This window comes from Somniosus microcephalus, chromosome 13 (genome assembly GCF_052327205.1).
Source record: "Somniosus microcephalus isolate GS21.2 chromosome 13, FLI_Smic_1.0, whole genome shotgun sequence".
NCBI lineage: Eukaryota > Metazoa > Chordata > Chondrichthyes > Squaliformes > Somniosidae > Somniosus > Somniosus microcephalus.
This window is the reverse complement of record NC_140999.1, coordinates 176683103-176709551: the sequence shown is the minus strand read 5'-3', so window position 1 is coordinate 176709551 and position 26449 is coordinate 176683103. Positions and strand designations below refer to the sequence as shown.

The 26449-nt window shown below is 46.3% G+C and overlaps 2 protein-coding genes across 4 annotated transcripts in view; one reads left to right on the top strand and one right to left on the bottom strand.

Annotated features, from left to right (window-relative positions):
• LOC147108810 (serine/threonine-protein kinase Sgk2-like) overlaps positions 1-26449 on the top strand; it is a 179927-nt gene that overhangs the window by 87349 nt on the left and 66129 nt on the right. The window lies entirely within an intron of this gene.
• On the bottom strand, positions 618-25020 carry slc2a10 (solute carrier family 2 member 10). Its single transcript, XM_086005669.1, has 6 exons — positions 23770-25020; positions 23592-23664; positions 14356-15753; positions 12244-12366; positions 10111-10246; positions 618-5841 (listed from the first exon to the last, which is right to left on the bottom strand). The coding sequence occupies exons 2-6, from the start codon at positions 23644-23646 to the stop codon at positions 5751-5753; spliced, it is 1803 nt and encodes a 600-aa protein (XP_085861795.1). The 5' UTR covers positions 23647-23664; positions 23770-25020; the 3' UTR covers positions 618-5750.

The window sequence follows — 26449 nt, the reverse complement described above, 5'->3', positions numbered from 1 at the left end:
ATTAGGACAGGTGACCAAAAGCTTGGTCAAAGAGGTAGGTTTTAAGGAGCATCAAAGGAGGAGAGAGGCAGAGAGGTTTAAGGAGCAAATTCCAAAGCTTAGGGCCTAGGCGGTTGAAGGCATGGCTGTCAATGGTGGAGCAATGAATATCGGGGATGCGCAAGAGGCCAGAATTGGAGGAGTGCAGAGACCTTGGAGGGTTGTAGGACTGGAGGAGGTTACAGAGCTAGGGAGGGCACGAGTTGGAGTTCCGTCGCGCTCTTCAAAGTAGATAAATTACATGTCAGAGAATATTCCAGAATAATGGAGAGCAGGCAACACCGAAATAAAAGAAAATGTATATTTTGTAACGGTTTTGTTTGTATAATTAAGTAAGCCTTTAGAAAATAACCTATAACTTATTGCTAAGCAATAGTAGCAGCAAGTAGTGAATATTTTTGGAATAGATATACAAGGATAATTGCAGAGGGGCAGCAGGTCAGCCAACAAAAAAACCCCTGAAAAAATGATGTTTAAATCAAATCAGGACACTTTCTATTCTTCACGGCTGAAGAGGTGGAATATCAGAAACTTGTGTCGGTTTTATATATATATTTTTAAAAGAACACATGAGCACGCAAATTTCCAATTTTTTATTGCACAGCATCAAAATACATATTTGGAAAATATATTCAGCAAGCTCATTATAATATGGAGTTGCAGTGCTGTCACAGTGGCCTCTTATGCCGCCTCGCCTTCGCTCCCCCTCCCCCATAAAGGAGACCACCCATAAGAAATCATTGAAAATATGCAGCCAACTGCTTTGAACAGATGTTCCAATTAAACATAATCTGAAACTAATGGAGGTGCCATCTGTCAAGCAGAACACAATGCATTTTAAAAATGTAGTGGTAGGCCGTGCCAGATTCCACTCAAGCTATTCCGCTTTTTAATTTTAATAAAGCAGCCTCCTCGCACTCCGCAATCACTCAGCAGCTTGTAAGCTGCACCTACAGAGCAATAAAGTTGTTCAGCCGTTGCGAGCGGGGCGTGTGCACGTCTGGGCCCTATGTATTGGAATGCCGATCCCTGGAAGTTTTCCTGAATATGAAGGTAATCTAAATTTGACGTCGGAGCGACACGGGAATAGAATTAATGCTGAACATCAATTGCCGATACTCCATAAAATGTTTACTTACAAAGCATTTTGGAACCGAACAGTGCTTTCGTTTCAAACTAATGGCAATGTCTCGGAGAGAAACTACCAGTGAAATTACTGGAGGAATTTAAAACACTTGGCATCTCTCGCTAACAAACACACACACACACACACAGAGAGAGATTAATGGCAGGTGGGATGAGTTGCAAAGAATATGTACAGATTCCTGAGTATTTATTGATTTGGACAGAATGTACACGCCGGGTTTGGCCAAAAGGAAAACTGTGAATAAGGAATATCTTAAATCAAATCAGCAATTCTGGAAATGCACTGCAGCTTGATCAGCATCTGAAATGAAACAGTTACATTTTCAGCTATAGCCCTTCACACCAGTGCGCTGGCTTCGGATGAAAGCTTACACCCAAAGCACTAGCTGATCTTTCTCTCAGATGCTGATCCAGCTGCTGTGCTTTTCCATCATCTTTTTGTTTTTTCTACACGTTGTTTTGGACAGCATGCGCAAGCCTATAATAAGCCCTGGGAATGTGCTCATTTGGATGGCGTGTCTATGTCCAGGCTATCTGGTAGGTGTAAGGTATGAACATCAGGTGAGGCCAGCGGCAGACCCGGGTGTGATGCTTCCTCCCATAACCAATGTTCCCTTTAAGCTGCATGGCCGCGCAGCGCTCCGCAGGTCCCGCGCAGCCGGTGAGCCGGCTTTTAAATAGAAAAACCGCGCATGCGTGGAATCTTGAATGGCCAGCGCAGCCCGTTAAAGGGTCCGCCCACTGAAAAAAAATTAGAGGGAACATTGCCCATAACCACACCTCCCAACAGCTTGGCAGCACTCACTGTTTAGACTCGCACATAATGTGATAGAGTAGGTGGGCCAGCACCAAAGAAACCGTAACCCCGACATGGAATGGGTAGGTGGTCTTATGAGGAAAGCTTGGACAGGCTAGGCTTGTATCCGCTGGAGTTTAGAAGAGTAAGAGGTGACTTGATTGAAACATATAAGATCCTGAGGGGTCTGGACAGGGTGGATGTGGAGAGGATGTTTCCTCTTGTGGGAGAATCTAGAACTAGGGGTCAGTGTTTAAAAATAAGGGGTCGCCCATTTAAGACAGAGATGAGGAGAAATTTTTTCTCGCAGAGGGTCGTGAGTCTTTGGAACTCTCTTCCTCAGAGGGCGGTGGAAGCGGAGTCTTTGAATATTTTTAAGGCAGAGGTAGATGGATTCTTATTTTTAAGGCAGAGGTAGATGGATTCTTGATAAGGGGGTGAAAGGTTGTCGGGGGTGGGCGGGAATGTGGAGTAATCAGATCAGCCACGATCTTATTGAATGGCGGAGCAGGCTCGAGGGGCCGAGTGGCCTACTCCTGCTCCTAATTTGTATGTTCGTATGACTCAGTGCCTTAAGAAAGTTTATATGAAAGCATTAACAAGAATGCTACCAAAGGAAATGAAATCCCTGTCTGTTAGCTTGAGCAATGCGCATTAGCCTTTGATGAATTCCTATATTATAGATTAACCTTTTCCCCCTCTTGCTTCTGATTATCAATTTCCCACCTGGGGCAGGGACTATATGGGTGAAATACTTGCTCCTAAACAGAAACCGTGATTGTGCAAAGTCAGAGATTGAAACTGGAGAGTCTAAAACTATGGGGGGGAAAGAGTCCAGAACTAAGGGGCATAAGGGGTCGGCCATTTAAGACTGAGATGAGGAGGAATTTCTTCACTCAGCATGTTGTGAATCTTTGAAAATCATTGAGTATATTCAAGGCTGAGATAGCTAGGTTTTTGGACTCCAGGGGAATCAAGGGATATGGAGATCGGGCAGGAAAGTGGAGTTGAGGTTGAAGATCAGCCATGATCTTACTGAATGGTGGAGCAGGCTCGAGGGGCCGAATGGCCAACTCCTGCTCCTACTTCTTATGTTCTTATAGTTCATCACAAATATCTGCCATTGGAGAAGCGTGGGTTAAAGTAAAAGAAAAATAACCGAAGCATTCTGATGTAAAATTATGCCAGTTACAAATCGTTTCTAATTTGCTGGGACTGATAACTGAACACTGCCTTGAGGCAATACAAACCAATAACAAGAATGCACCAACAACAGAAATTTGCCAGAGCGCAGTACAGTAGCAAAGTAACCACACTTAGAATTAACTTACACTCGTCTGTGCACAGATCAATCTAAAACATTAAGCCACGCGTACTCATCCTGGGAAAGACCCAAATAAATAGCTATTATTGCACAATACAGGTTGGACCCCGGTAATCCAGCACCCTCGGGACAAGGCCGGTGTCGGACCATTGAAAATTCTGAACCACTGAAGGTTAGGTAAATAACACCTAAAATAACAATATTAGGTACAATATTATGTTTGTTTATATCGCGGGAAACGGTGGCGCCGCCGAGCGGCTGCTCCGCAAACTAAAAACCGCCGGTTTCAATTCGTGCCGGACCGTCGGGTGCCGGATTACCGGGGTTCAACCTGTATTAAATACTTTCTACAGTCTTTCATATCGAGAATACTAGCTCAGTGTTCCAAAGACAGAAAAATACTTGAAAGCATCCATGGGTCTGATTTCATATTCATTTGTTGCTCTTTGCAACGCCCACAATGCCGGGACTCTCGTTAATATTTTTGTATTGTTTTGAAATTTAGGAGGTATGTTAAAATTCCGTTTCTGGGACCTGGAGGCATAGCCTATACTGATTGCAGCAGCGACACACTGTGCCACTGAGTACCAGGTTGCAGGCTCACAATTGCAATTCCCTACAGGCTGAGCTCCAGGCACTGGCCTGACTGTCACGTGGTGGCAGGAAGTGGAGGCCATGTGCTTCCTAACAGGAAGGGAGGGCAAATCCGTGACAAATCAACTTGAGGCTACTCGTTCACACCTCGTACACAGTAACCTTGGGAAATGCCTGGAAGCTGCGAGATATGTGCCCTCTCAGCTGAGTAACGCTACACGGCAAAGTCACTTAAAAGGAAAGGGGCATTGGAAAGAAAATAATACATTAATAGATCAAAATGCATCCTCCAGTACTCACAGCCGTCAATGTTTGGCTGGCACTGGAGACAATTTACCTCAGGTCTCCGGGTCATATCTCCATAAAAATAAAAAAAATTAATAATCTCAAATAAGACTCTAGCACCTTCACAGAAAAGTCTTGTTTAATCTCTTTTAATCCCTTTGATAGGCCGCCCTGCAACAGAACGCTGCCTTAATCAAAGGGTACAGAAAAGCAACAACACTAAATCGCTAGTACGATAGCAAAATACTGCAGATGTTGGAAATCCGAAATAACAACAGAAAATGCTGGAAAAACTCAGCAGGTCAGGCAACATCCGTGGAGAGAAATTTGAGTTGACGTTTCGGGTTTGACCCTTCTTCAAAACTGGAGAGAAAAGGAACTAGATCGAAGGCAGGGCTGCGATCGGACAAAAGAATTAAAGAACCAAAAGAAGTAAAAGAGATTAGAAGCTAGACGAGATGGTAATAGGCTGGGATTAGGTGTAAAGTGTACTGGCAGGGCAAAAGATAGCTGCCAGGTGTGAGAGAGAAACAAAAGGAAAGGGGGGGGGGGGGGGGGGGGGAGGAAAGGAGTGGAAAAATATAAGTAAAAATGAAATAGGGGCCAAGGTTATGATCTGAAATTGTTGAACTCGATATTGAGACCGGAAGGCTGCAGAGTGCCTAATCGAAAGATGAGGTGCTGTTCCTCGAGTTTACGTTGAGCTTCCGTGGAACAGTACAAGAGGCCAAGGACGGTGAGGTCCGAGTGGGAATGGAGCGGTGAATTGAAATGACAGGCGACCGGAAGCTCGGGGTCACCCTTACGGACTGAACGGAGGTGTTCCGCAAAGCGGTCACCCAATCTGCGTTTGGTCTCCCCAATGTAGAGGAGACCGCATCGTGAGCAGCGAATACAGTATACTAGATTGCGAGAAGTACAAGTAAATCGCTGTTTCACCTGGAAGCCTATTACCATCTCGTCTAGCTTCTAATCTCTTTTACTTCTTTTGGTTCTTTTATTCTTTTGTCCGATCGCAGCCCTGCCTTCGATCTAGTTCCTTTTCTCTCCAGTTTTGAAGAAGGGTCAAACCCGAAACGTCAACTCAAATTTCTCTCCACGGATGTTGCCTGACCTGCTGAGTTTTTCCAGCATTTTCTGTTGTTATTTTAACACTAAATCGCAGCCTGTTGCTAGGCCTCTGCTACTGTTGTTCATGACTAGGCAGCTAGGAAGTGTGCAACAAGAGTGCCTCAGGGCGATTCACCCTTCCCAACTTTTCTCCCTTCCTGTCGGGAAATAGTTGCCCTCCTCTCAGCTACTTTCCGGGTGATTCAAATCACAATCTGTTAGTGCGTCAATGTACTGCCGGCTCTGATGGCAAATCCTGTGAACACCAAAGTATGAAGACAATTGACGTAAAGGCCCTCAAGGATCAGGACGCTCTCCTCCCGACGCTTCCAGTGCTGGGATATTCCCTTCAATGCATGGTTGAAGTTCTGACACCAAGGTTCAGTTTCAAAGAATCGTTCAAATGAGCGTTATCACATTTGAGTCTGTTAAAAAAAATATCGAGAGCTCTGTAGTCTAAAATGACAAACCGTCAACTCGGTGGTAACGACCCACTGATGCTCCTCTTCTGCTGGTTCTCCGACAGCAGCACCTCACTCGCGAGACTCTAGAAAATAAGTACAGCTAAGGTGTGAGATGCAACTTTTGCGAATGAATGCAACATTTATTGAGGGCTAATTCTCTCAGTTCCAGCCTCTCCTGTGCAACATTAACCCTCTCAGATCCTGGTCTGTAAAGTCTCTGATCATTAATAATCCTAAACATCCAACATCTCAAAATGTCAGCTGTGGCTCAGTGGGTGACACTCTCGCCTGAGTCAGAAGGTTGTGGGTTCGTCGTCCCACTCCATGAGACTTGAGCACAAAAATCTAGTTTTGACACTCCAGTGCAGTGCTGAGGGAGTGCTGCACTATTGGAGATGCTGTCTTTTGATGAGATGTTAAACCGAGGCCCCGTCTGCTCTCTCAGGTGGATATAAAAGATCCCCAGGTGCTATTTCGAAGAGCAGGGGAGTTATCCCCAGCGTCCTGGCCAATATTTATCCCTCAATCAACATAACAAAAACAGATTATCTGGGCATTATCACATTGCTGTTTGTGGGAGCTTGCTGTGCGCAAATTGGCTGCCGCGTTTCCTACATCAGTGACTACGCTTCAAAAGTACGTCATTAGCTGTAAAGCGCTTTGAACGTCTGGTGGTCGTGAAAGGAGCTATATAAATGTAAATCTTTCTTTTTTTTTCTTAATATATTTCTTTAAGGTTCTTTAAATCAATTTTTCCCCTTTCTCTCCCGAAGATGGTGATTCATGTTGGGGCATAGTTCAGTGACAGGGAAGCCCAGTTGTAGGGCATATTGAAGTGTTCTCCTTCATGATTCGCAGCTCTTAAGCATGGAAGAGAAGGGCTTTCTGCAGCCCAAGTGTGAGGTACAGAACTGAGATGCAAGGTGCATTTGTGGCAGAGGGCTAACAGTTGGAGGGAGGGAGGGTACTTTTCTACGCCAACCAGTTGCTAAACACCCTGGAGAGGTCGTCCGCTTCATGACTGGCATGCCTCTTGGCTATAGCCTCTCGCATAAGGACCTGGATGAAATGATAGGCGGTGGGTAAGCTTGGTACATGGGGTTGGACCTGAATATTTGGAACATCGAGGTGGCTGGGAGGTTGCAAGGTGGCTTCTTTCGCCATATTGAAGACAGATGTCGGTCATATAGTTGATAAGAATTTGCAGCACTGCTTCTGAAAGGCAACTGGAGCCCGGCACCTCGCGCTATGACCCATTCATTGGCGTGAGCATAGACAGGGAGTGTCAGTGGGCCACTTCTTTACATAAGGCACCACAACCAAGCTCGATCTTGTTCTCACCCACCTGCCACACAATGTACTTTCCAACAGGGCTCACTAGATGGTGACCTGGAGTAAGAACCCTATCTGAATCCTCCCCTCTCTAGCCCAGAAGCACGGAGATTAATTGCACCGCCCCCGCTGCTGCCCCAGTTGAAATCAGCTAACTCAACACAGACCAGCAATCAACACTGGGAACTTCTGTTCTGTACAGTTTAGTACGACACGGAGCGATGTCTTTATCCAGTAGGTCATTGAGGGAGCCCACACCTTTAAGTTTTCATTAGTGTTAAAAGGTGTTAAGTTACTTACAAGTGCCCTTGTAATGCTTTAGTTACATGCAGAACTTTAAGACACAGTTTACAGTAAGAATATTTCAAACAATTGCAATTGTATCAGTGACAATATTTTGTTATCAAGCAAACGAGCACTGGATACATAAGCCCATGATCTCATATCCAACCTCCAGGTAATTCCTTGCAGAAGCAGTGCTGCAAATTCTCATCAACTATATGACTGACATCTGTCTTCAATATGGCGAAAGAAGCCACCTTGCAACCTCCCAGCCACCTCGATGTTCCAAATATTCAGGTCCAACCCCATGTACCAAGCTTACCCACCGTGTATCATTTCATCCAGGTCCTTATGTGAGAGGCTATAGCCAAGAGACATGCCAGTCATGAAGTGGACGGCCTCTCCAGGGTGTTTAGCAACTGGTTGGCGTAGAAAAGTACCCTCCCTCCCTCCAACTGTTTCCCCTCTGCCACAAATGTACCTTGCATCTCAGTTCTGTACCTCACACTTGGGCTGCAGAAAGCCCTTTTCTTCCATGCTTAAGAGCTACGAATCAAGAAGGAGAACACTTCAATATGCCCTACAACTGGGCTTCCCTGTCACTGAAGAAAGATGAGAAAAAAAGGCCCTTCGCAGCTCAGTCCTAAACAACCGTGTCCAAAACTGAAGTTGAGACGGTCCCGATATCAATATAAACATTCTGGACATGGCATAATGGGATTAGCATTGATCCACCTCTGGCTTTCTACATGAGACAGTATGGTATGGGATTTTAATCTATCCTGAGGTCCGCTGTTTGGGGAATATACAGTGTAACAGGATTGTAAAATTTTATCCCAGCTTCGGTCCTTCTGTGGAGAACCAAATGTAATGGGATTATAGGGCTTTATTGGAGCTAGTAAAAGAAAAGACTTGCATTTATATAGCGCCTTTCCGGACGTCCGAAAGCACTTTACAGTCAATTAAGTGCTTTTGAAGTGGAGCCACTGTTGTAATGTGGGAAACGCGGCAGCCAAGTTGCGCACAGCAAGTTCCCACAAACAGCAATGTGATAATGACCAGGTAATCTGTTTTTATTTTGTTATGTTGATTGAGGGATAAATATTGGCCAGGGCACTGGGGATATCTCCCTTACTCTTCCGAAATAGTGCCATGGGTTTTTTTTTTATGTCCACCTGAGAGAGCAGATGGGGCCTCAGTTTAACGTCTCATCCGAAAGACGGCACCTCTGACAGTGCAGCATTCCCTCAGTACTGCACTGGAGCGTCAGCCTAGATTTTTGTGCTAGAGTCTCTGGAGTGGGACTTGAACCCACAACCTTCTGACTTAGAGGCTAGTGTGCTACCCACTGAGCCACAGCTGAAAAAGTATGTTAAAACTCGGTCTATAGCCTAGTGAATCAGGACCGAATGTCATGGGGTTATACAACGTTAACCTAGATTGCCGCCTCCTATACGGGTAATACAACGTAATAGGAATATACAGATTTACCCAAGTGCAAACCAACTGTATGGGGACATAGTATACAGAGATGATATAGGAGCAATCCAGCCAGTTGCCTTCTGTGTGGAGGGCAAGATGGAATGGAATTGCACAGTTCTGAGCCCCCTTGCTTCCACTGCACAGATCTCATGCAATCACAAACTTGCTGTGATTTTCTACGGCCAGGGGCTAAGAAAACTTGGGCCTTCGCACCCGCCACTCTTAGCAAATTTATTTTTGGCTTGCAGCCGGTTTCATAAGACCCATGCATTGGGAGCCAGTGAGGCTATAATGGGCATTAGCACAATGTAAAAGCAGTTTAACGGGATAGTAAAACTGTACCCCAGACTCAACCCCTGTATGGGGGACAGAGTTTAGGTATTTTTTATATGCATTCATGGGATGTGGGCGTCACTGGCAAGGCCAGCATTTATTGCCCATCCCTAATTGCCCTGGAGAAGGTGGTGGCGAGTCGCCTTCTTGAACCGCTGCAGCCCGTGCGGTGAATGTACTCCCATGGTGCTGTTAGGGAGAGAGTTCCAGGATTTTGATCCAGCGACGATGAAGGAATGACGATATATTTCCAAGTCAGGATGGTGTGTGACTTGGAGGGGAACTTGGAGGCGGTGGTGCTCCCATGCGCCTGCTGCCCTTGTCCTTCTAGGTGGTAGAGGTTGCGGGTTTGGGAGGTGCTATCAAAGAAGCCTTGGTGAGTTGCTGCAAGTGCATCGTGTAGATGGTACACACTGCAGCCACGGTGCTCTGGTGGTGGAGGGAGTGAATGTTTAAGGTGGTGGATGGGGTGCCAATCAAGCGGGCTGCTTTGTCCTGGATAGTGCCGAGCATCTTGATGGAATTAAAATAGCTATACCCCAAGCTGCAGCACATGGGAAACATAGTGTAGTGGGACATAAGCCTGAAGCCTCCGCCGTCAAGACTGAATGTAATGGGATATTACAGCTTTAAGCCAGACTAAAGGCCCCTGTATGGGGAGGATGGAAAGGGAGGATATGTGTTGATGAGTGATCCAGAATGCCCTGCCTTCACAGCAGGAGATGGATCCCTGCAGCAAGCAGACATTCTGTAGAAGGCAGTTGTACCAGTGAATGCATTAATAAGACACGCTCGTTATGTAAACACACACTCACTAAAAGTAACTACCAATTACAATCCAATGCCATTAACATAGAAACTTCATGCAGAATTTTTTTTTTTACCCGTGGCCCATTTGTTTTAAAATTCAAGAATACATTTACCTTCGAGCAGAGAACTGTCTGTCGATCTCTTCCAGTGATTGCCCTTTCGTCTCAGGAAGGTAAAGACATAAAAAAGCAACTGAAGCAAATCCCACCAGCCCATAGAATAGGAATGTCCCAGAGAGTCCAATAGTATCTGAACAAAGAATGAGATAAATGCAAGTGAAAGAAACATTTCCCAGGTGTGGGGTCTTAGTATTTTTCAATATTAATATTGGCCTCTGCCCAGCATACCGTTTCCTTCCAGATAACTTACCAGCAATAATGGCTTTCTACTGGTGTCGCTCCACTATCATGCTAAACAAAACATTTAACACTTCACCAGCCAGTGATTTTTTACACGCACAAGGCAACTCCGGTCTCGAACAAATTGGGACTCCAGCCACATTGATTCTCTGCCATCAGTAGGGACTTTTCATATTTCTATTTGTAAAAAGGAAACAGCCAGCCTATATTTGCTTCCCACACCCAATGGACCTTGGTTCTCTGTCTGCCAGCAGAATTTGAGGAATTAAAGCCTTTGAATACTGCCAGCAAGAAATAGAATTATTCTTATAGATCTACAGCAATGGGCGGAAGTTTCAACTTCAGTGGGGCCAATATACAGGTGGCAGTGGATTGGCCGGCTGTTACACGCCCCGCTCAATGTTCCTTTCCATTGACTTCAATAGTCAATCGGCTGCCAAAGATGAAAGATCCGCCCAATGACTTGCACTTATCTGGCACTGCTCACATAAAAGAATGTCTCAAAATGCATTACAGGGACAGAGGTGGGTGCTGACCAGGAATTAAGAATTTAGGGAAGGGGGGTGGGGAGAAATTGATGGCACTGATGAAGAGATAGGGTTTTGGGAGGCTTTTGAAGACAGGCAGGGAGGGTGTAATGCAAAGTGGTTCAAAGAGTTCCAGGGAGCAGCGATGTAACGGCTGAAGGATTGGGCTTGGAGCAGAGGCAGTGAGGGACGAGCAGTCAGGTCTCTCACCACCAGGACTGGGAAAACAACAATAGTGGAGTCCGTGACTAATCTTTGCCGCTGGTAAAAACTGACTTCAGCCAAATGGCAAATACCCACCCCACCCCCCACCACCACCACATTATAGCATAGACCTGGCCTAAATATTAAATCTTACTGATTAGCTAAAATGTATTTTCAGCAATCTCTGACAATTCTTTCAAAGGTTTTTTTTTTAAAATACAAACATTTCTACAAAGCTTACATTTTAACAGATCACTGAAATGTTTGTGAATAGAACCATAAGTAAAACTCACGAACTGTGCTTCCAACACAATCACATCCTTGTGCATCTTAAATATGGGTAAGTGCGTCGTCCGGTGGGGGGCTGGGCTGTACGTACCAGGAAGGTTCCCGATTTGATCCCCAGTCCGAGTTAGCTAGTCTCAACCCGGGCAGCCGCTGGGGTGAGCCAACTGGACTCGGTCTCCTCGGACTGGGGAGGAGGACGTCATCCAGATTCCCAGCTCCTGATCACTATCCAGTTACTCCTGCTGGACAGCGAGAGCCTGGGTGAGTATCAGGTGAGGACACGATCGGAGTCGGTCATTCTGCCTAGCAAGGTTGAATAGCCTTTTGGCACGAGGTTCACGCACAAAGAAATGTCCATTTGGTGGAGGTACTAGAGGGCTGCATGCAACCGTACCCCAGCAAGAGTCTGTAGCTTCAAACAGAAAAAAACATGAAGCGAGAAAACTGGGAAAATAAGGTGCTGAAACTGGATAAAGGCTCCTGCATGTTACATCGAGTCGAGAGCACAGAAGCAAGGCCATTCGGCCCAACCGGTCTATACCGGCATGCTTGAATGTCAAGAAAGCACAATTTTAAAAGCACCTCGCTCATGTCTTGTATTAGACCATCCGCTGCCCTCTCTGTATACTCTCTTCAAAGAAAAAAATGGGGACTATTCCCCAGGTCTAACATTCCTCCCTCAACCCGACTGGTCATTCGTTGCTGCTGTCTGTGGGACTTTGCCGATGCAGAATGCCGCTGTATTTGCCGAGTTGGCAACAGTCACTGCACTCCAAAAGAAGTCATTCACTCTGTGCAAAATTCTTTTTTGAGACATTTTGACATGATAAAGGCCCAATACAAACGCAAGCAGTCTTCTCTTACTCACCAATGACATCCAGGAACGTGACCGTGATGATTACATTCGCCGCCCAGTTGAAGCTGCTCGAGAATGCAAATGCTCGTCCTCTTATTCCAGCAGGGAATATCTCGCTCAGAACCAACCAAGTCACTGAAAAAAATCAGAGCAATTTGTGTCAAGTATGCGGCACTGTTTGTGTCAGCCAGTGGCTCAGGGGGTAGCCCTCTCACTTCTAAGTCAGAAGGTTGAGAGTTCAAGTCCGACTCCAGAGACTTGAGCACAAAAATCTAGGCCGACACGTCAGTGCAGCTGGAGGTGCCGTCTTTCAGATGAGACGTTAAACCGAGGTGCCGTCTACCCTCTCAGGTGGATGTAAAAGATCCCATAGCACTATTTCAAAGAGCAGGGGAGTTATCCCCGGCGTCCTGGCCAGTATCTATCCCTCAATCAACATCACAAACAGATTATCTGGTCATTATCTCATTGCTGTTTGTGGGAGCTTGCTGTGCGCAAATTGGCTGCTGTGTTTTCTACATTACAGCAGTGACTACACTTCAAAAAGTACTTCATTGGCTATAAAGCGCTTTGGTAAGGTTGTGAAAGGCGCTATATAAATGCAAGTCTATGGGGGCAAAATTCAGTATCGCCCCGTTTGGGGCGCCATTATCGGCCGTGCGCAAAGTTTAGCGCCTGGCGCTAATTATCGACTCCGACAGCAAACTTGGCTTTTATCGCCCCTGGAGGTGATTGGAGCGCTAAATCAGGCGCGTCACACCTGTCTTAAGGCGCAAAGGCCGAGGAGCGAGGCGCTACCTCAGAGCACTGGCGAAGCAAGAAAGGGCAAATCAAATTAAACCTGCAAAGTGCTGCTCAGTACCCAAAACCCCTTCACACAGCGTTGAATCTCTCCAGAAGTCTCTCTCTCTCTCTCTCAAAATGTCGCCGACAAAAAAAGGCAGGAAGCGGTCGCCTTTAAATAGCGCTCCCCTAGTCCCTTTCTGACAGCATAACGCTCCCCTCAACCTGTCGTTGCTAGCAGCAGGCGGTAAGGCAGGGGGCGCCACTCAATATCCGGTCCGGGGCGCTGCGCACTCGACTGACATCACAATCTGCCGGCGCAGGAGATCGTGGCGGTAGTGTTTAGCGCCGCCGCAAAATGTCTAGTTAATTTCGCGAGCGGCGCAAACATCGCCGTGCCCGGGCGCTAGTTGCTTTACGCCCCATTAGCGCCCTCTTAAGGCGCTAACGGGAGGCGCAAACAACTGGATTTTTCCCCGACAGTCTTATATGACATTGTAGCCTTGTGTCAAGTCAGATCAGGCAATGAGGGAACTGAGAATCGCCAAAGACAGACCGGAATGAATACATTTATGGATTTTTTGTGGTCTCAAATGTCATTGAAATGGACAGTGCAAAGCCGTTTGTATTTCTGAGAAGCTTCAAGGTTTATTTCTACTGAATGTGAGCTTTGGGAGTTGTGACTGTACAGAGATTACCAACCTATTGTCTACCAAATGGAGGCCAGGGACTCCATGACCCCCCCAACCTGGGCCACCCCACCCCATTCATTTCCACTCCCCCTTTCCCATCCACAAGAGCCACACCAATACCAGGCCACAGGTAGCAGTGCAGTGACCTTTATAAAATGGAATTGCTACCTTTTGTTTTGTAACACTTGCTCACACACAATTTCCTATCTGTGAGGCGCCTTCCAAAAGCTGGAGTAGGCCGCAAACACAATTAATGAGCCAAAGTCTGAGGATTGCTGTCCTGTCAAAACCCAAAGGGCTTCATTACGGAGGGGAAAAGGAACAAGGTTAACTCGTATCCAATTAAATTGTTATTTTAGTTTCTGTTAATAGATATTTTGACAATGCCTAGTAGTCACGGCAGTAAAGTGTCCTCAGTCTCAACTATTCCTACAAGTCAGCAGCGATACTGCTAGACTGCAATTTGGACGAGTTCATCTGAGCTAACATCCCTTTTAAACATTTTCAGTAGTAAGAGATCCTACTATCTATCTGTGTGTGTGTTACAGCCAATCCCCTCCCTACTCAGTCAACAAACTATACATTACATGCTGTAACTTAGCAACACTGATTTATAACTATAGAACAGTAGAAATAGCAATACACTTACTTGGACCAAACCCAATTGAATAAGCACTGACAAAGGCCATCATACTAAGCAGTGTAATCCAATTTAAAGCCAAATGCTTGGAGGTTTGAGTAGAGCTTACTGGAGTTTTTGTGTTATGACTCCTTGTTTTCTTTGAATGGAAACCTTCATCTGAAGTGTGTGTGGTAGTTAAAGAGTCCATCACACTGAGAAAGTGAATTGTCTGCTCACCGACCAAACTGTTATTCATTCTCTCATCAAACGTTAGATGATGTTTACCCTGGGTGGATAAAGGCAAAGTTCGACTCGTGTTCAGTAAACTTTCATTGGTAAATGTTAGATTTGATTGCCAAAGAATTGGTTTGGAGAAAGTTCTATTAACCTGGGCTTTGGCTCTGCAGGTCTTGTGGGATTCCACCGTAACATTCTGACTCGAGAAAGCAATCACAGTGACTGACACGGACATTACAACACAGCCGCCGATTAGCAGTGTTCGCCTCCCAACTTTATCAGAGCATACCATGGCCACCACAGTCGTAATGACTTTCACTATTCCCAGTCCTACTGAAGCCAGCACTGCCGAAGCATTGCTCTCAAATCCCACCGACCTAAAAATGGTCGAGGCGTAGTACAGCACATTGGGCTGCCCAGTGAGCTGCTGGGCGAGCACCAGACCCAGGGCCACCAGCAATCTTGCCCTCATATTGTCTTTGGACCGAAACAAATCAAGGAAACTGTACTGTCGGCTGCTCCCTCGAGTTGAATTAACATCCTCCGAGTCAGGATTGTCGTGGTCTCCATTTCGTAACTGTAGCAGAACTTTCTGGGAATCGTCACCTCGTCTTTTGACCCTCTGGATGCTCGAGGGAAGGAAGAGAACGCTGAAGCCTTGGAAAGCTGCTGGGCCAATGGCCAAACCAAACATGTACTTCCATCCGTTTCTTACGTCCGACCAAACGTAATTCAGTGCGTAGGCGCTCAAGATGCCAACTGTGATCCCAACTTCATAAAGAGACACCAGCATGCCTCTCTGATGGGGGCTGACCATTTCCGAAACATATATGCAACAGGCTGTGGAGGAAATGGACATGGCGAATCCAACAGTTATTCGGCCACTCACTAGCAGTGCGAATGAGGAGGACAGCAAGAGGATGCCGCTTCCGATGCACATCAATACCGCGCTCAGAATGATCGAGTTTTTCCGCCCGTGGTAGTCAACAGCTATCCCTCCGACCAACGAGGCAAAGAAAGCCCCGATCAGAAGGGCGGCGACCAGGATTTCCTGCTGCAAGCAGCCAAGGCCGAAGACCTCCTGAAGCTGCAGTAAAGCGCCGGAGATGATTCCCAATTCATAGCCGAAAATCAGGCCGCCAAGAAGGGCCACCGTCACTGACAGCAACAGGACGTGTGAAAGTCGGCCTGAAAAGGTAAAACAAACATTTATAAAATGCCCATCATCAGACCTCACCCAAAGCAGTAAACAAGAAGCCACTGAAAACTAAACGGCCCGCAATTTGCAGTCAGGATGACGGCGAACTGGCAGCGTTCGGCGTCATTCCGCCTTTGAAACTGACCGCAGCTTCAGGATTTGGCGCAGGCGCAGACAAGAAATCCTGAAATTGTAGTCAGTCATTGACAGCTCCGACACAGTCTGCGCTGTGTCCCCCACCCACCCACTCCCCACCAGAGAGCCGGCAATCTGTGCAATCACCCAAATCAGGGAAACCGACGAAAACTTCGGCCCTTCCGCAGTAATTACGCTGTTAAATTCCCCACGAGAAGCTAGACCCAAAGGGATTAGGTGTAACTGAGGTTTTAACAGTGTATTGACTGCTAAGCAAAGGTTAAGGGCCTGAAAAACTAATTTTACTTTTGTGTAGTGTGAAATTTATCCATTTTAGTAAAAATAAAATTAAGAAACTTTAAAAAAAAATCTGTCCATCGTTATTTGAGGTTTGCCTTTTTTCCATGCGAGAGCCCCAATCTTTGTTTTGCTCTCTAACAAATTTTAAAAAGTTAGAATTTTAAGAGCTAACTCACTTCCTTTGTTCGCTTTCTGTGTTTTGATTGGCTGCTTACACAGCTTGTTGATGTTACGGCAGCTCGCACAAGGGGATCCCCACTAACCTCCATTGATTTGAATTGAACGTCGGAAAACCCGAACTTCCCGACACAGAGATCATGAGATCTTTCTGTGGAGCGTCATTTGGGGCCAGCGGCCAACACCATCGCTTCGCCGCTGACCTCAAATTCCAGTCCAATGTGTTTACACCTTCAACCGGGTCACAACACCGTGCAGAGGACCTTAAAAGAGGTTGCTTAAAGTACTAATACAAAAAGAAAATACTGCAGATGCTGGAAATCTGAAATAAAAACAGAAAATGCTGGAGATACTCAGCAGGTCATAGAGGTCGATTTTCATTGACCCGTGGAGTCGGGATTGGAGGCGTGTGGCGGGTTAAAGTCCCGAATTCGGGGGTCCCGACCACATACCACCCCCAACCCGCCTCCATGTAAGTTTCAAAGGAGGCGGGTACCCGCCCCGCACTGGGACCCGCCTACCCAAGGCGGGAAGGGATTAGTGCCAATTAACTGCCTGTTAACAGGTAGTTAACAGGCAGTTTTTAGCCTAATCCCTATTTTAAAGCTTGAAGTGTGGGATTCCCGACGGCTCCAACCACGCCAAGTTAGAGTCGTCGGGCCGTCGGGTTGAAGGACTTGGAGGGGTCGAGATGTCGGTGTTCAGGTGAGTGATGTGTGCATAAATGCAAAGGTAGGTGTGTTTGGTGTGTCTAAAGTGTGTAAAGAAGTTTAAATTACCTGTGCTTACCTTTTCAGCCTTCCTTCCTCTAGGTTTCGGGAGTCCATCATCTAACCGGCACAGAAAGCAGAATGGCTGCGAACTGTCAAAAGTGACAGCCTGCAGCTTTCTGTGCCGGTGAGATTTCTAACAGAGTCTGTGGAGAAGGACTCATGTTAGAAGTAAGACTGTCAGTGTTTCACAGCTTCAAACAGCTGTGAAACACGGATATTTCATCTGTCAAAACGTCTTGACAGATGAAATTTCAGTCTGTGACGTCACCTGTTGCCGGGCGGCCCTTAATTGGCCTGCTGAGCCCGCTGGGCAGGCTCAACAAGGTCAATCAAGTTAAAATCATGTGGATTGGCTGCATCTCGATGGAGGCGGGACTACAACCCCGAAAGTTGTAGTCCCGCCTCCTTCCCGACTTCTGAATGAAAATCACCCCCATAGAGATATACAGCACAGAAAGAGGCCCTTCGGCCCAACGTGTCCGCACCGGCCATCAAGCCCTGTCTATTCTAATCCCATTTTCCAGCACTTGGTCCGTAGTCTTGCATGCTATGGCGTTTCAAGTGCTCATCTAAATGCTTCTTGAATGTTGTGAGGGTTCCTGCCTCTACCACCCTTTCAGGCAGTGAGTTCCAGATTCCAACCACCCTCTGGGTGAAAGGTCATCGACCTGAAACGTTAACTCTGTTTCTCGCTTCACAGATGCTGCCTGACCTGCTGAATATCTCCAGCATTTTCTGTTTTTATTGCTTAAAGTACTATTGGATAACATATCAACATTTTTGCAATTGTGACCAGTGTGAGGGAAGTGACTGAGCGGTATCACTCATATTGGGAGATAATTCATGCACTGAGCAATACGTCATGAATATCAGAAGGTCAAACACAAGGGAGTTTGAGGGAGAAGTGCTGCTCAAACAAGAGAGTGATGAGCTTTTAACACTCTACACTCACACACAACTTCCAGCAAGATGGAAAAACGAAGCCACATACTTGCAGAGGTTTTTCCATCGTGTTCATGGAACATGACCTTTTCATTAAAGGTACGGGTCAAAGCTAGGTGTCGAAGAGCACAGTTCAGGTCATGTTGGGCTTAGAGGGTGAACTCACTGATCCCTCGTGATTTTGGGTTCTTCTCATACTTCAGTTCACTGGAGCCGAGAGCGTCCCCTTTCCCCCAGTAAAACTATTAAAAACACTGACTCATATCTAGAGCTAAATGTGAATCAGGATAAATGAAAAGTCATAAACTGGTGAACCTAAACTGCAAGCAGTACCACATAGGGAAATGAAATCTAAAACCCCAACTGGCCTAAATGTTTGTCTGTGATCATTGATGTCAATACAGCAAACATTTACTACAGTCATAGCATCATAGAATAGTACAGCACAGAAGGAGGCCATTCGGCCCATCGAGTCTGCGCCAGCTCTTTCGAAGAGCAATCCAGTCAGTCCCATTCTCCCCGCTCTTTCCCCAGATCCCTGCAATGTTTTCCTCCTTCACATGTTTATCCAATTCCCTTTAAGGTTACTACTGAATCTGTATCCACCGCCCTATCAGGCAGTGCATTCCAAATCCTAACCACTCGTTGCGTTAAAAAGTTTTTCCTCATGTCGCCTCTGGTTCTTTTGCCAATCTCCTTAAATCTGTGCCCTCTGGTTATCGACCCTTCAGCCAGTGGTAACAGTTTCTCTTTATTTACTCTATCTAAACTCTTCATGATTTTAAACCCCTCGATCAAAATCTCCTCTTGGCCTTCTCTGCTCCAAGGTGAACAACCCCAGCTTCTCCAGTCTATCCACGTAACTGTAATCCCTCATCCCTGGAACCACCCTAGTAAATCCCTTCTGTACCCTCTCCAAAGCCTTCACATCCTTCCTAAAGTGTGGTGCCCAGAATTGGACACAATAAACTAGCTGGGGCCAAACTAATGTTTTCTATAGGTTTAGCATAACTTCCTGGTTTTTGTACTCTATGCCTCTTTTTATAACGCCCAGGATCCCACCTGCACTACCTTGAGGTTTTCCCCCCCCCCCCCCGTTGCTAGTGTCCACAGAGATTTGTGTTAAAAAGGATCCCTGGCAAAAAGGCACCAGCAACGTTCTCTGCCCTGTAGGGAAATAATTTATTAGCATTAAGAATTTATTTGCAACTAACTAATAACCGATGCTTAGTAATGCAAATTAAGGGCTTATTATTGACCCTTCATGCCATTATTTTCCACTGGGTCCTGTAAATGTTCCCCTAGTGCCAGAGGTCAAGTTACTGCGTCACTGAGGCAGGTAACCATGCGGGTAAGCATTACAACATGCTGTCCTACAACACTGCAGGAGATCGAGGAAGGAACAAAAGTGAAAGGCTTCAGAGAACACTCATCACCACAACGCCAACTACCCCCTGAGCAATGTATGCCAGCCAAAAAAGAACAGCGACCTGTCCGTAACAGAGCAAAGACTAAGGTGGGCCAAAGAGGTGCTTACTGCCCTGTGCCACCTCCTGAACATTGAGTTATAGGGGCAGTCTTCGGTCAACCCATAGCATTCGAGGTAGCAACAGATTTCCATAGATCGCCCTTGTCACATCAGTGCCACGGCAGACATAAATCAAAAGGAAATAACAACAGAAAATGCTGGAAAAACTCAGCAGGGCAGGGCTGCATCTGTGGAGAGAGAAACAGAGTTAACGTTTCAGGTCGGAGACCCTTCGTCAGCACTGGAAAAAAGCAGGAAAGGGAATAGATTTTAAAGCAAGTTACTTTAAAGTAAAATCTATTCCCTTTCCTGCTTTTTTCCAGTTCTGACGAAGGGTCTCCGACCTGAAACGTTAACTCTGTTTCTCTCTCCACGGCTGCTGCCCTGGCCTGCTGAGTTTTTCCAGCGTTTTCTGTTGTTATTTCGGATTTCCAGCATCCGCAGTATTTTGCTATCGTATAAATCAAAGGGACTTTCATTTCTTTAATGTGCAGAGGGAATGCAACTACCGATTAAGGATTCTGTACTAGAATGCCCGCTTCCCCCAGGAGCACCATGATTCTAAACCAATCCAACATTACCAAGTTTTTCCAAGACCAGGAGTGATACAATAGCTGGCTGCTGGGCGATTATGAGCTACCCTTTGCAACAGTGACTCCTGGTGCTCCTGTACAACCCGCGCGTCGGGGCTGAACGTCGTGGTCATCGATCAATCAGCCCTGCGTCAAGCTCAGGCAGGGCACCAGGTGGCTGGGCTGCTCTGTGCCTACCTCTGGGAAGTTGGCCAAAACAGTGAGAATACGCTACACAACACTGATAGAGGCATCAGCATGTAGTTCATTGCCGATAAGCAGTCATCAGTGCAACAGGAAGACAAGGAGGAGTAACATGCATCACCTGGGGAAGACAGGTAATTGACAGCAATTGATTACCTCCTCTTGCTGCACTGGGATAATTTTCTAGCATTGGCGGCCGTGATGCCTGCTCCATCTGCCAGCCCATGGTTACCCTGCATATTAACAACAGTGTCTGTTGATATCCTTGCCTATTTACAGCACAGCTATCGGCAGCAGTATGCTTTAATTAGTGCCAACATTTATTCAGCACTAAAACGCATTTGCTGTGCAGATTCCTACATGTGTGGCGAGCATTTCTGTGACTTTAACAGAGTGTAGGCACAGAACTGTGATGTGTGAACAGCTGTATTGACGCATGCTGTACTGGAATTGGGTTCCACCGATTGGATCGGGGAGATGAATTTATTGTTCGCATTACAACCTCCCGGTGCTGCTGCTGCCTTTCAAACCTGTGGGCCCTAATCTAGCTCTACATGCTGTAGTTCCTGGGGTGCATCATGACTGCAGGAAAAACTCCTACCTACATCTATAGAATCACAAGGCCCCAGTCTCAGTTACCATGAGGCGCTAGCATCAGTAACAGGAGCTCCTTGAGATGCCATCACCCTACAGCCAAGATGTGCTTCATTGTCACTTTTGACAGGCTTCAGGTTGGCCTAACACTGCCAGCAAAGCGTGGTTGCTGTCTCATCTCTCATTGCAGGAGAGCGTGTGCTCACGAGGTGAGCTGGCAACCAAGGATGATAGACCCCTAGGAGCTGTTGTGATCTTTCTAGCAGGGCTTCCCATAGCCAAGTGTGAGCACCCATCGAAGTGTTTATGGTCTCGCTTTTTGAAAGAAGAAAGGCTTGCATTTCTATAGCGCCTTTCATGACCACCGGACATCTCAAAGTACTTTACAGCCAATGAAGTACTTTTAGAGTGTAGTCTCTGTTGTAATGTGGGATACGCGGCAGCCAATTTGCGCACAGCAAGCTCCCACAAACAGCAATGTGATAATGACCAGATAAACTGCTTTTGTTATATCGATTGAGGGATAAATAATAGCCAGGACACCAGGGCTAAATCCCCTCCTCTTCTTCGAAATAGTACCATGGGATCTTTTACGTCCACCTGAGAGCAGGCAGGGCCTCGGTTTAACGTCTCATCTGAAAGACAGCACCTCCAACAGTGCAGCACTCCCTCAGTACTGCACTGGAGTGTCAGCCTAAATTAATGTGTTCAAGTCCTGGAGTGGGACTTGAACCCACAGCCTTCTAGACTCAGAGACGAGGGTGCTACCCACTGAGCCACAGCTGACACAGTGCCTACCATAACGCCTGCCACAGGCATTGGCACTTTGCCACTCTTCAGATCTCAGCCAGCGGAGCCGTCCTCTTCATCCATGTCATTTGAACTGCTTCGGATGGTGGGCACAGGTGGTTTTGGAGCACCCAGACCTTGGTACACTGCGCTCCCAGAGAGATGCGCAGGCCCTTCACTCTCAGCTCAAGAGGTCCGCTGAGATGCCTACTTCCTCGGCTATGCCTGGAGCAGTGGCTAGACCACTGCTCAGCATGTCTGCAGCTTTCCGATGACTCCACTGGTGACACTCCCTCAGTCACGGCGCTGTAACCTTCGCCGGTGCCCCTGATGTACCTCTCTATCCTGTGAAGTAAATTACTTGGTGCTGCTAGGGTTGTATGGAATGCAAACTCCCCTCCTACCACTGTTGGTCACACTTCTGGGATTTTTGGATCACTCACCTGTGAGAAAAACACATGCAACAATGGAAAGCACATCAATATTACTGTGCAACCACTGCAGTATATGCGGTATGTATGTCTTTCTTCACTGCCGCGATACTTGCCAGAGACGTACTATATTTAGTATGTCAGTGTATGCTAAATATAGCACGCCCAGTGTGCCAGGCCCCACTCCTCGGGGGGAGGGGAGAGGTAGACCACTCCTAGATCGGCAACCTCCACTAGGCAAGCCTCACAGGGCACGTAATATTGATGCGCTTTAACATTGTTCCCGATGTCCTTTATCACAGGCGAGTGGGCCAATAATCACTGGCACCTCCCAGGCGCGAGGGAAACAGTAGCAGGAGGGGTGTCCCCACTCCACACGATTCTAGCCGCACTCAACCATTTACTTCACAGCAGAGTCTCTGCCGGAAGCTGTCTCGCTCCAGTGCCATAGCCAGCTCTAGCAGTGTAACCCAGATTGGCCTAATGTTCCGTGTTAGCACGTGGTGCGGGTGAGGAAACCTGTACAGATGCGGTGGTTTTATCCACAGGAGTTACAGGCGGCACCTTTGAATCTCCGGACATTATTCACCACCTATCAACGAAATAGAGCCTAGCAACACATTCACCCCTTTGCCAATACACGACATGAATGATAGTGGGTGCACATATTTCTTCCCTATATAATCCCTCTTTCTCTAATGTGTCAGCCAGTGGCTCAGTGGGCAGCACCCTCACCTTTGAGTCAGAAGGTTGTGGGTTCAAGTCTCACTCCAGAGACTTGAGCACGAAAATCTAGGCTGGCACTCTTGTGCAGTGCTGAGGGAGTGCTGCACAGTTGGAGGTGCCATCTTTCGAATGGCACTCAGGTGGACATAAAAGATCTCATGGTACTATTATGAAGAAGAGCAGGGGAGTTATCCCCCGTGCCTTGGCCAATATTTATCCCTCAATCAACATAACAAAAACAGATTATCTCTGGTCACGATCACATTGCTGTTTGTGGGAGCTTGCTGTGCATAATTGGCTGCCCCATTTCCCACATTACAACAGTGACTACACTTCAAAAGTACTTCATTGGCTGTAAAGTGCTTTGGGATGTTGTGAAAGGTGCTATATAAATGCAAGTCTTTATTTCTTTTATTGGGCAGCGAAAAACACATGGGATTTCCCACAGAAGAACATCAGCACTCATTAACCCCAAAAATAACAACACTAACACGCTTGAGAATCAAAAGCAGAAACATGACTGTTCACCTTCACTTGATAAAGTTCCTTGCAGGAAAACAGAGTACTCTACTGTTAGACACGCACTACACAGTGAAATTTAACACGGTGAAAGAGGCCTGTGAAAAAATACAAGTGAGGGTCAACTCCTCCACTCACCCATCTCTCCAGGAAAGCAAGGCCACATCATTCTTAAAAATGTACCAGCAGCCATCCAGCCTTTGGACTTTCTCTGGAAAAAAAGATTCGCGGTGACAACATCGTTAATACTCAGAACCAGAGTGGAATTTCTCATTGTCGATCAGCCATAAAGAGATCCTTTACCAAGCGACATTACCTTGACTTATTGCCCTCTACCTTTCGTCTGTTCCATGCTGACAGCAAATGAAGGCAAGGGAAAATGAAGATTAGTAAGTGACGTGTTAGGGACCACTAGAAACCTCTTGAGGAACATCAAAGAGATTTGTAGCCAAGGCAACTAGTGGGTTCATTAGCCAGAGTTTCATTAAAACCTACAGGGGACAAAAAAATAAAGACACGGCGAATTATTAAAATAACGCACTTTGTATTATGCACTGATCTCATTATTGGCCACCTGATCGTAATGTCACAATGTCCATCCTAGCCTGCTTTTGCTAGGATAGCAAGGTTATAGTTTCCATAGAAACCCATGTGACAAAATAAGTTGGCAAGGTGATAGAAGGACCAATCCAGTGTAACGATTGATTTATTTGGTCATTTCATTTTGATGAGAAAATACCCGAGTAATGATTAGTCGTTATTACCAGAGATCATTCACAGTGAATGGCAAAATGGCTGTAAAAATATGTATGTCTAGGATGTTAGTAAACGAGATGGCTGTAAACCAGCAATCTATAGTAAGCTGTTATTTTTAAAGAGTACATAAGAGCGTCAGTTTTTGAATAAAATGAGCACAGTATACCAAAAATAACACACACAGTCTATCATAAATAACACAGATGAAAGTTGGGAGATTGATATATCACACACTGGGAGATAGAGGCTGGTATATCTCACACTGGGAGACAGAGGCTGGTATATCTCACACTGGGAGACAGAGGCTGGTATATCTCACACTGGGAGATAAGAGCCTGGTATATCTCACACTGGGAGATAGAGGCTGGAATATCACACACTGGGAGATAGAGGCTGGTATATCTCACACTGGGAGATAGAGGCTGGTATATCTCACACTGGGAGATAGAGCCTGGTATATCACACACTGGGAGATAGAGGCTGGTATATCTCACACTGGGAGATAGAGGCTGGTATATCTCACACTGGGAGATAGAGGCTGGTATATCTCACACTGGGAGATAGAAGTTGGTATATCACACACTGGGAGATGGAGCCTGGTATATCACACACTGGGAGATGGAAGCTGGTATATCACACACTGGGAGATGGAGCCTGGAATATCACTAACATTAGAAATGGGAGCTGGTATATCTCTACTTATTCTCCTAATGAGTTTCAGGTTTCCATAGTAACGGGGCGTACTGTAGAACTGTAAAACAATCCCAGGAAAGAAAGAGTTAAAACAATTTGAATGAACTGTAGACTGCTTTATTCCTCTCCCATCCACCCGTCCCGCCCCTAGTCACCATGGCAGTGTTCCTGGTATGAGAGAGAGCATTCTAAGTGTTGTCGTGACAACTATTTCATTGGCAAACTGCAGGACAGCCCCCCAGGGTAACTCATGTGAAATGAAAAAATCTGTCATAACTTTTGACCCTGAGATCAGCGAGCCTTTCTCTTCCTCTTCAAACAAAAACTGCCCGGCCCCTTTGCCCTGATGGTGTAATCGCATCACATGGGAGGCAGTGAAGCAGTAATGTAACCTTAATCTTAGAATTATAACACTAAAGATGGGACGAGGGTTCAAATACCATTTTCGAGTGACAATGGAGGCTGCAGCCACTTTCCCAGCACTCTCCACTGTGTCAGCCTTGGCTCAGTGGGTAGGATTCTCACCTCTAGGTCAGGAGGTTGTGGGATCAACCCCCACTCGAGACTTGAGCTTCAGCGCAGTGCTGAGGGAGTGCTGCACTGTCGGAGGTGCCATTCTTCAGATGAGATGTTAAACCGAGACCCCGTCTGTTCCCTCTCTGATCGACATTAAAGATCCCACGGCACTATTTCAAAGACGAGCAGGGGAGTTATCCCCGGTGTCCTGGCCAATATTTATCCCTCAACCAACATCACGAAAACTAATCAGCTGGTCAGTATCATATTACAAAAGTGACTAGACTTCAAAAAGTGCTTAACTGATGTAAAGCACGTTGGGAAATCCGGAAGTCGTAAAAGCAGGTCTTTCTTGTGCAAAAAAAAGCAGAAAAGTGATCCAAGGTACTGTTTAATTAAGATCTATAGAACATTACTGTACAAGGAGTATTTTCCCCTTAGTTATATAAAAAAAAGTTTTATATTTCCACTCCCAGACACCCACCATATCGAGTTCTGAAACCTGGCAATGAAGCACTCAGCTGGTGTAAGAAAGCCCTTGGGTTGCCATATATCAACATCCATCTCAATCTTGAATGCCAGTGTGGAGGCGGCAGCAATTTAAAAAGATTTCGGCCCCAGAACAAGTTTGGGTTCGGCCGTGATGCCCCCCATGGCCGACCAGCCTGCAAACACTGGCTGTCCAGGCTCACACATGAAGAAAGGCATTGAGCCAAGATACCAGAGGGCTGCTGGTATCCGTGCAACCGTACCCCATCAAGAGCCATCATTCTCAGAAGAAGAGGAGAGAGAGAGATCATTGGGAAAAGAATCGGTTAGAATTGCGTTCCTGTGACGTTCCACTTTAAATGTTCATCCTCTAATGCAAAGCAAATTCTGATATCCAAACAGCACAGTTATTAGCAACAAGAGAATAAAACCTACATAGGATCATAGAATGGTTACAGCACAGAAGGCCATTCGGCCCGTCGAGCCTATGCCGGTTCTCTGCAAGAGCACTTCAGCTAGTCCCACTCCCCCGCCCCTTCCCG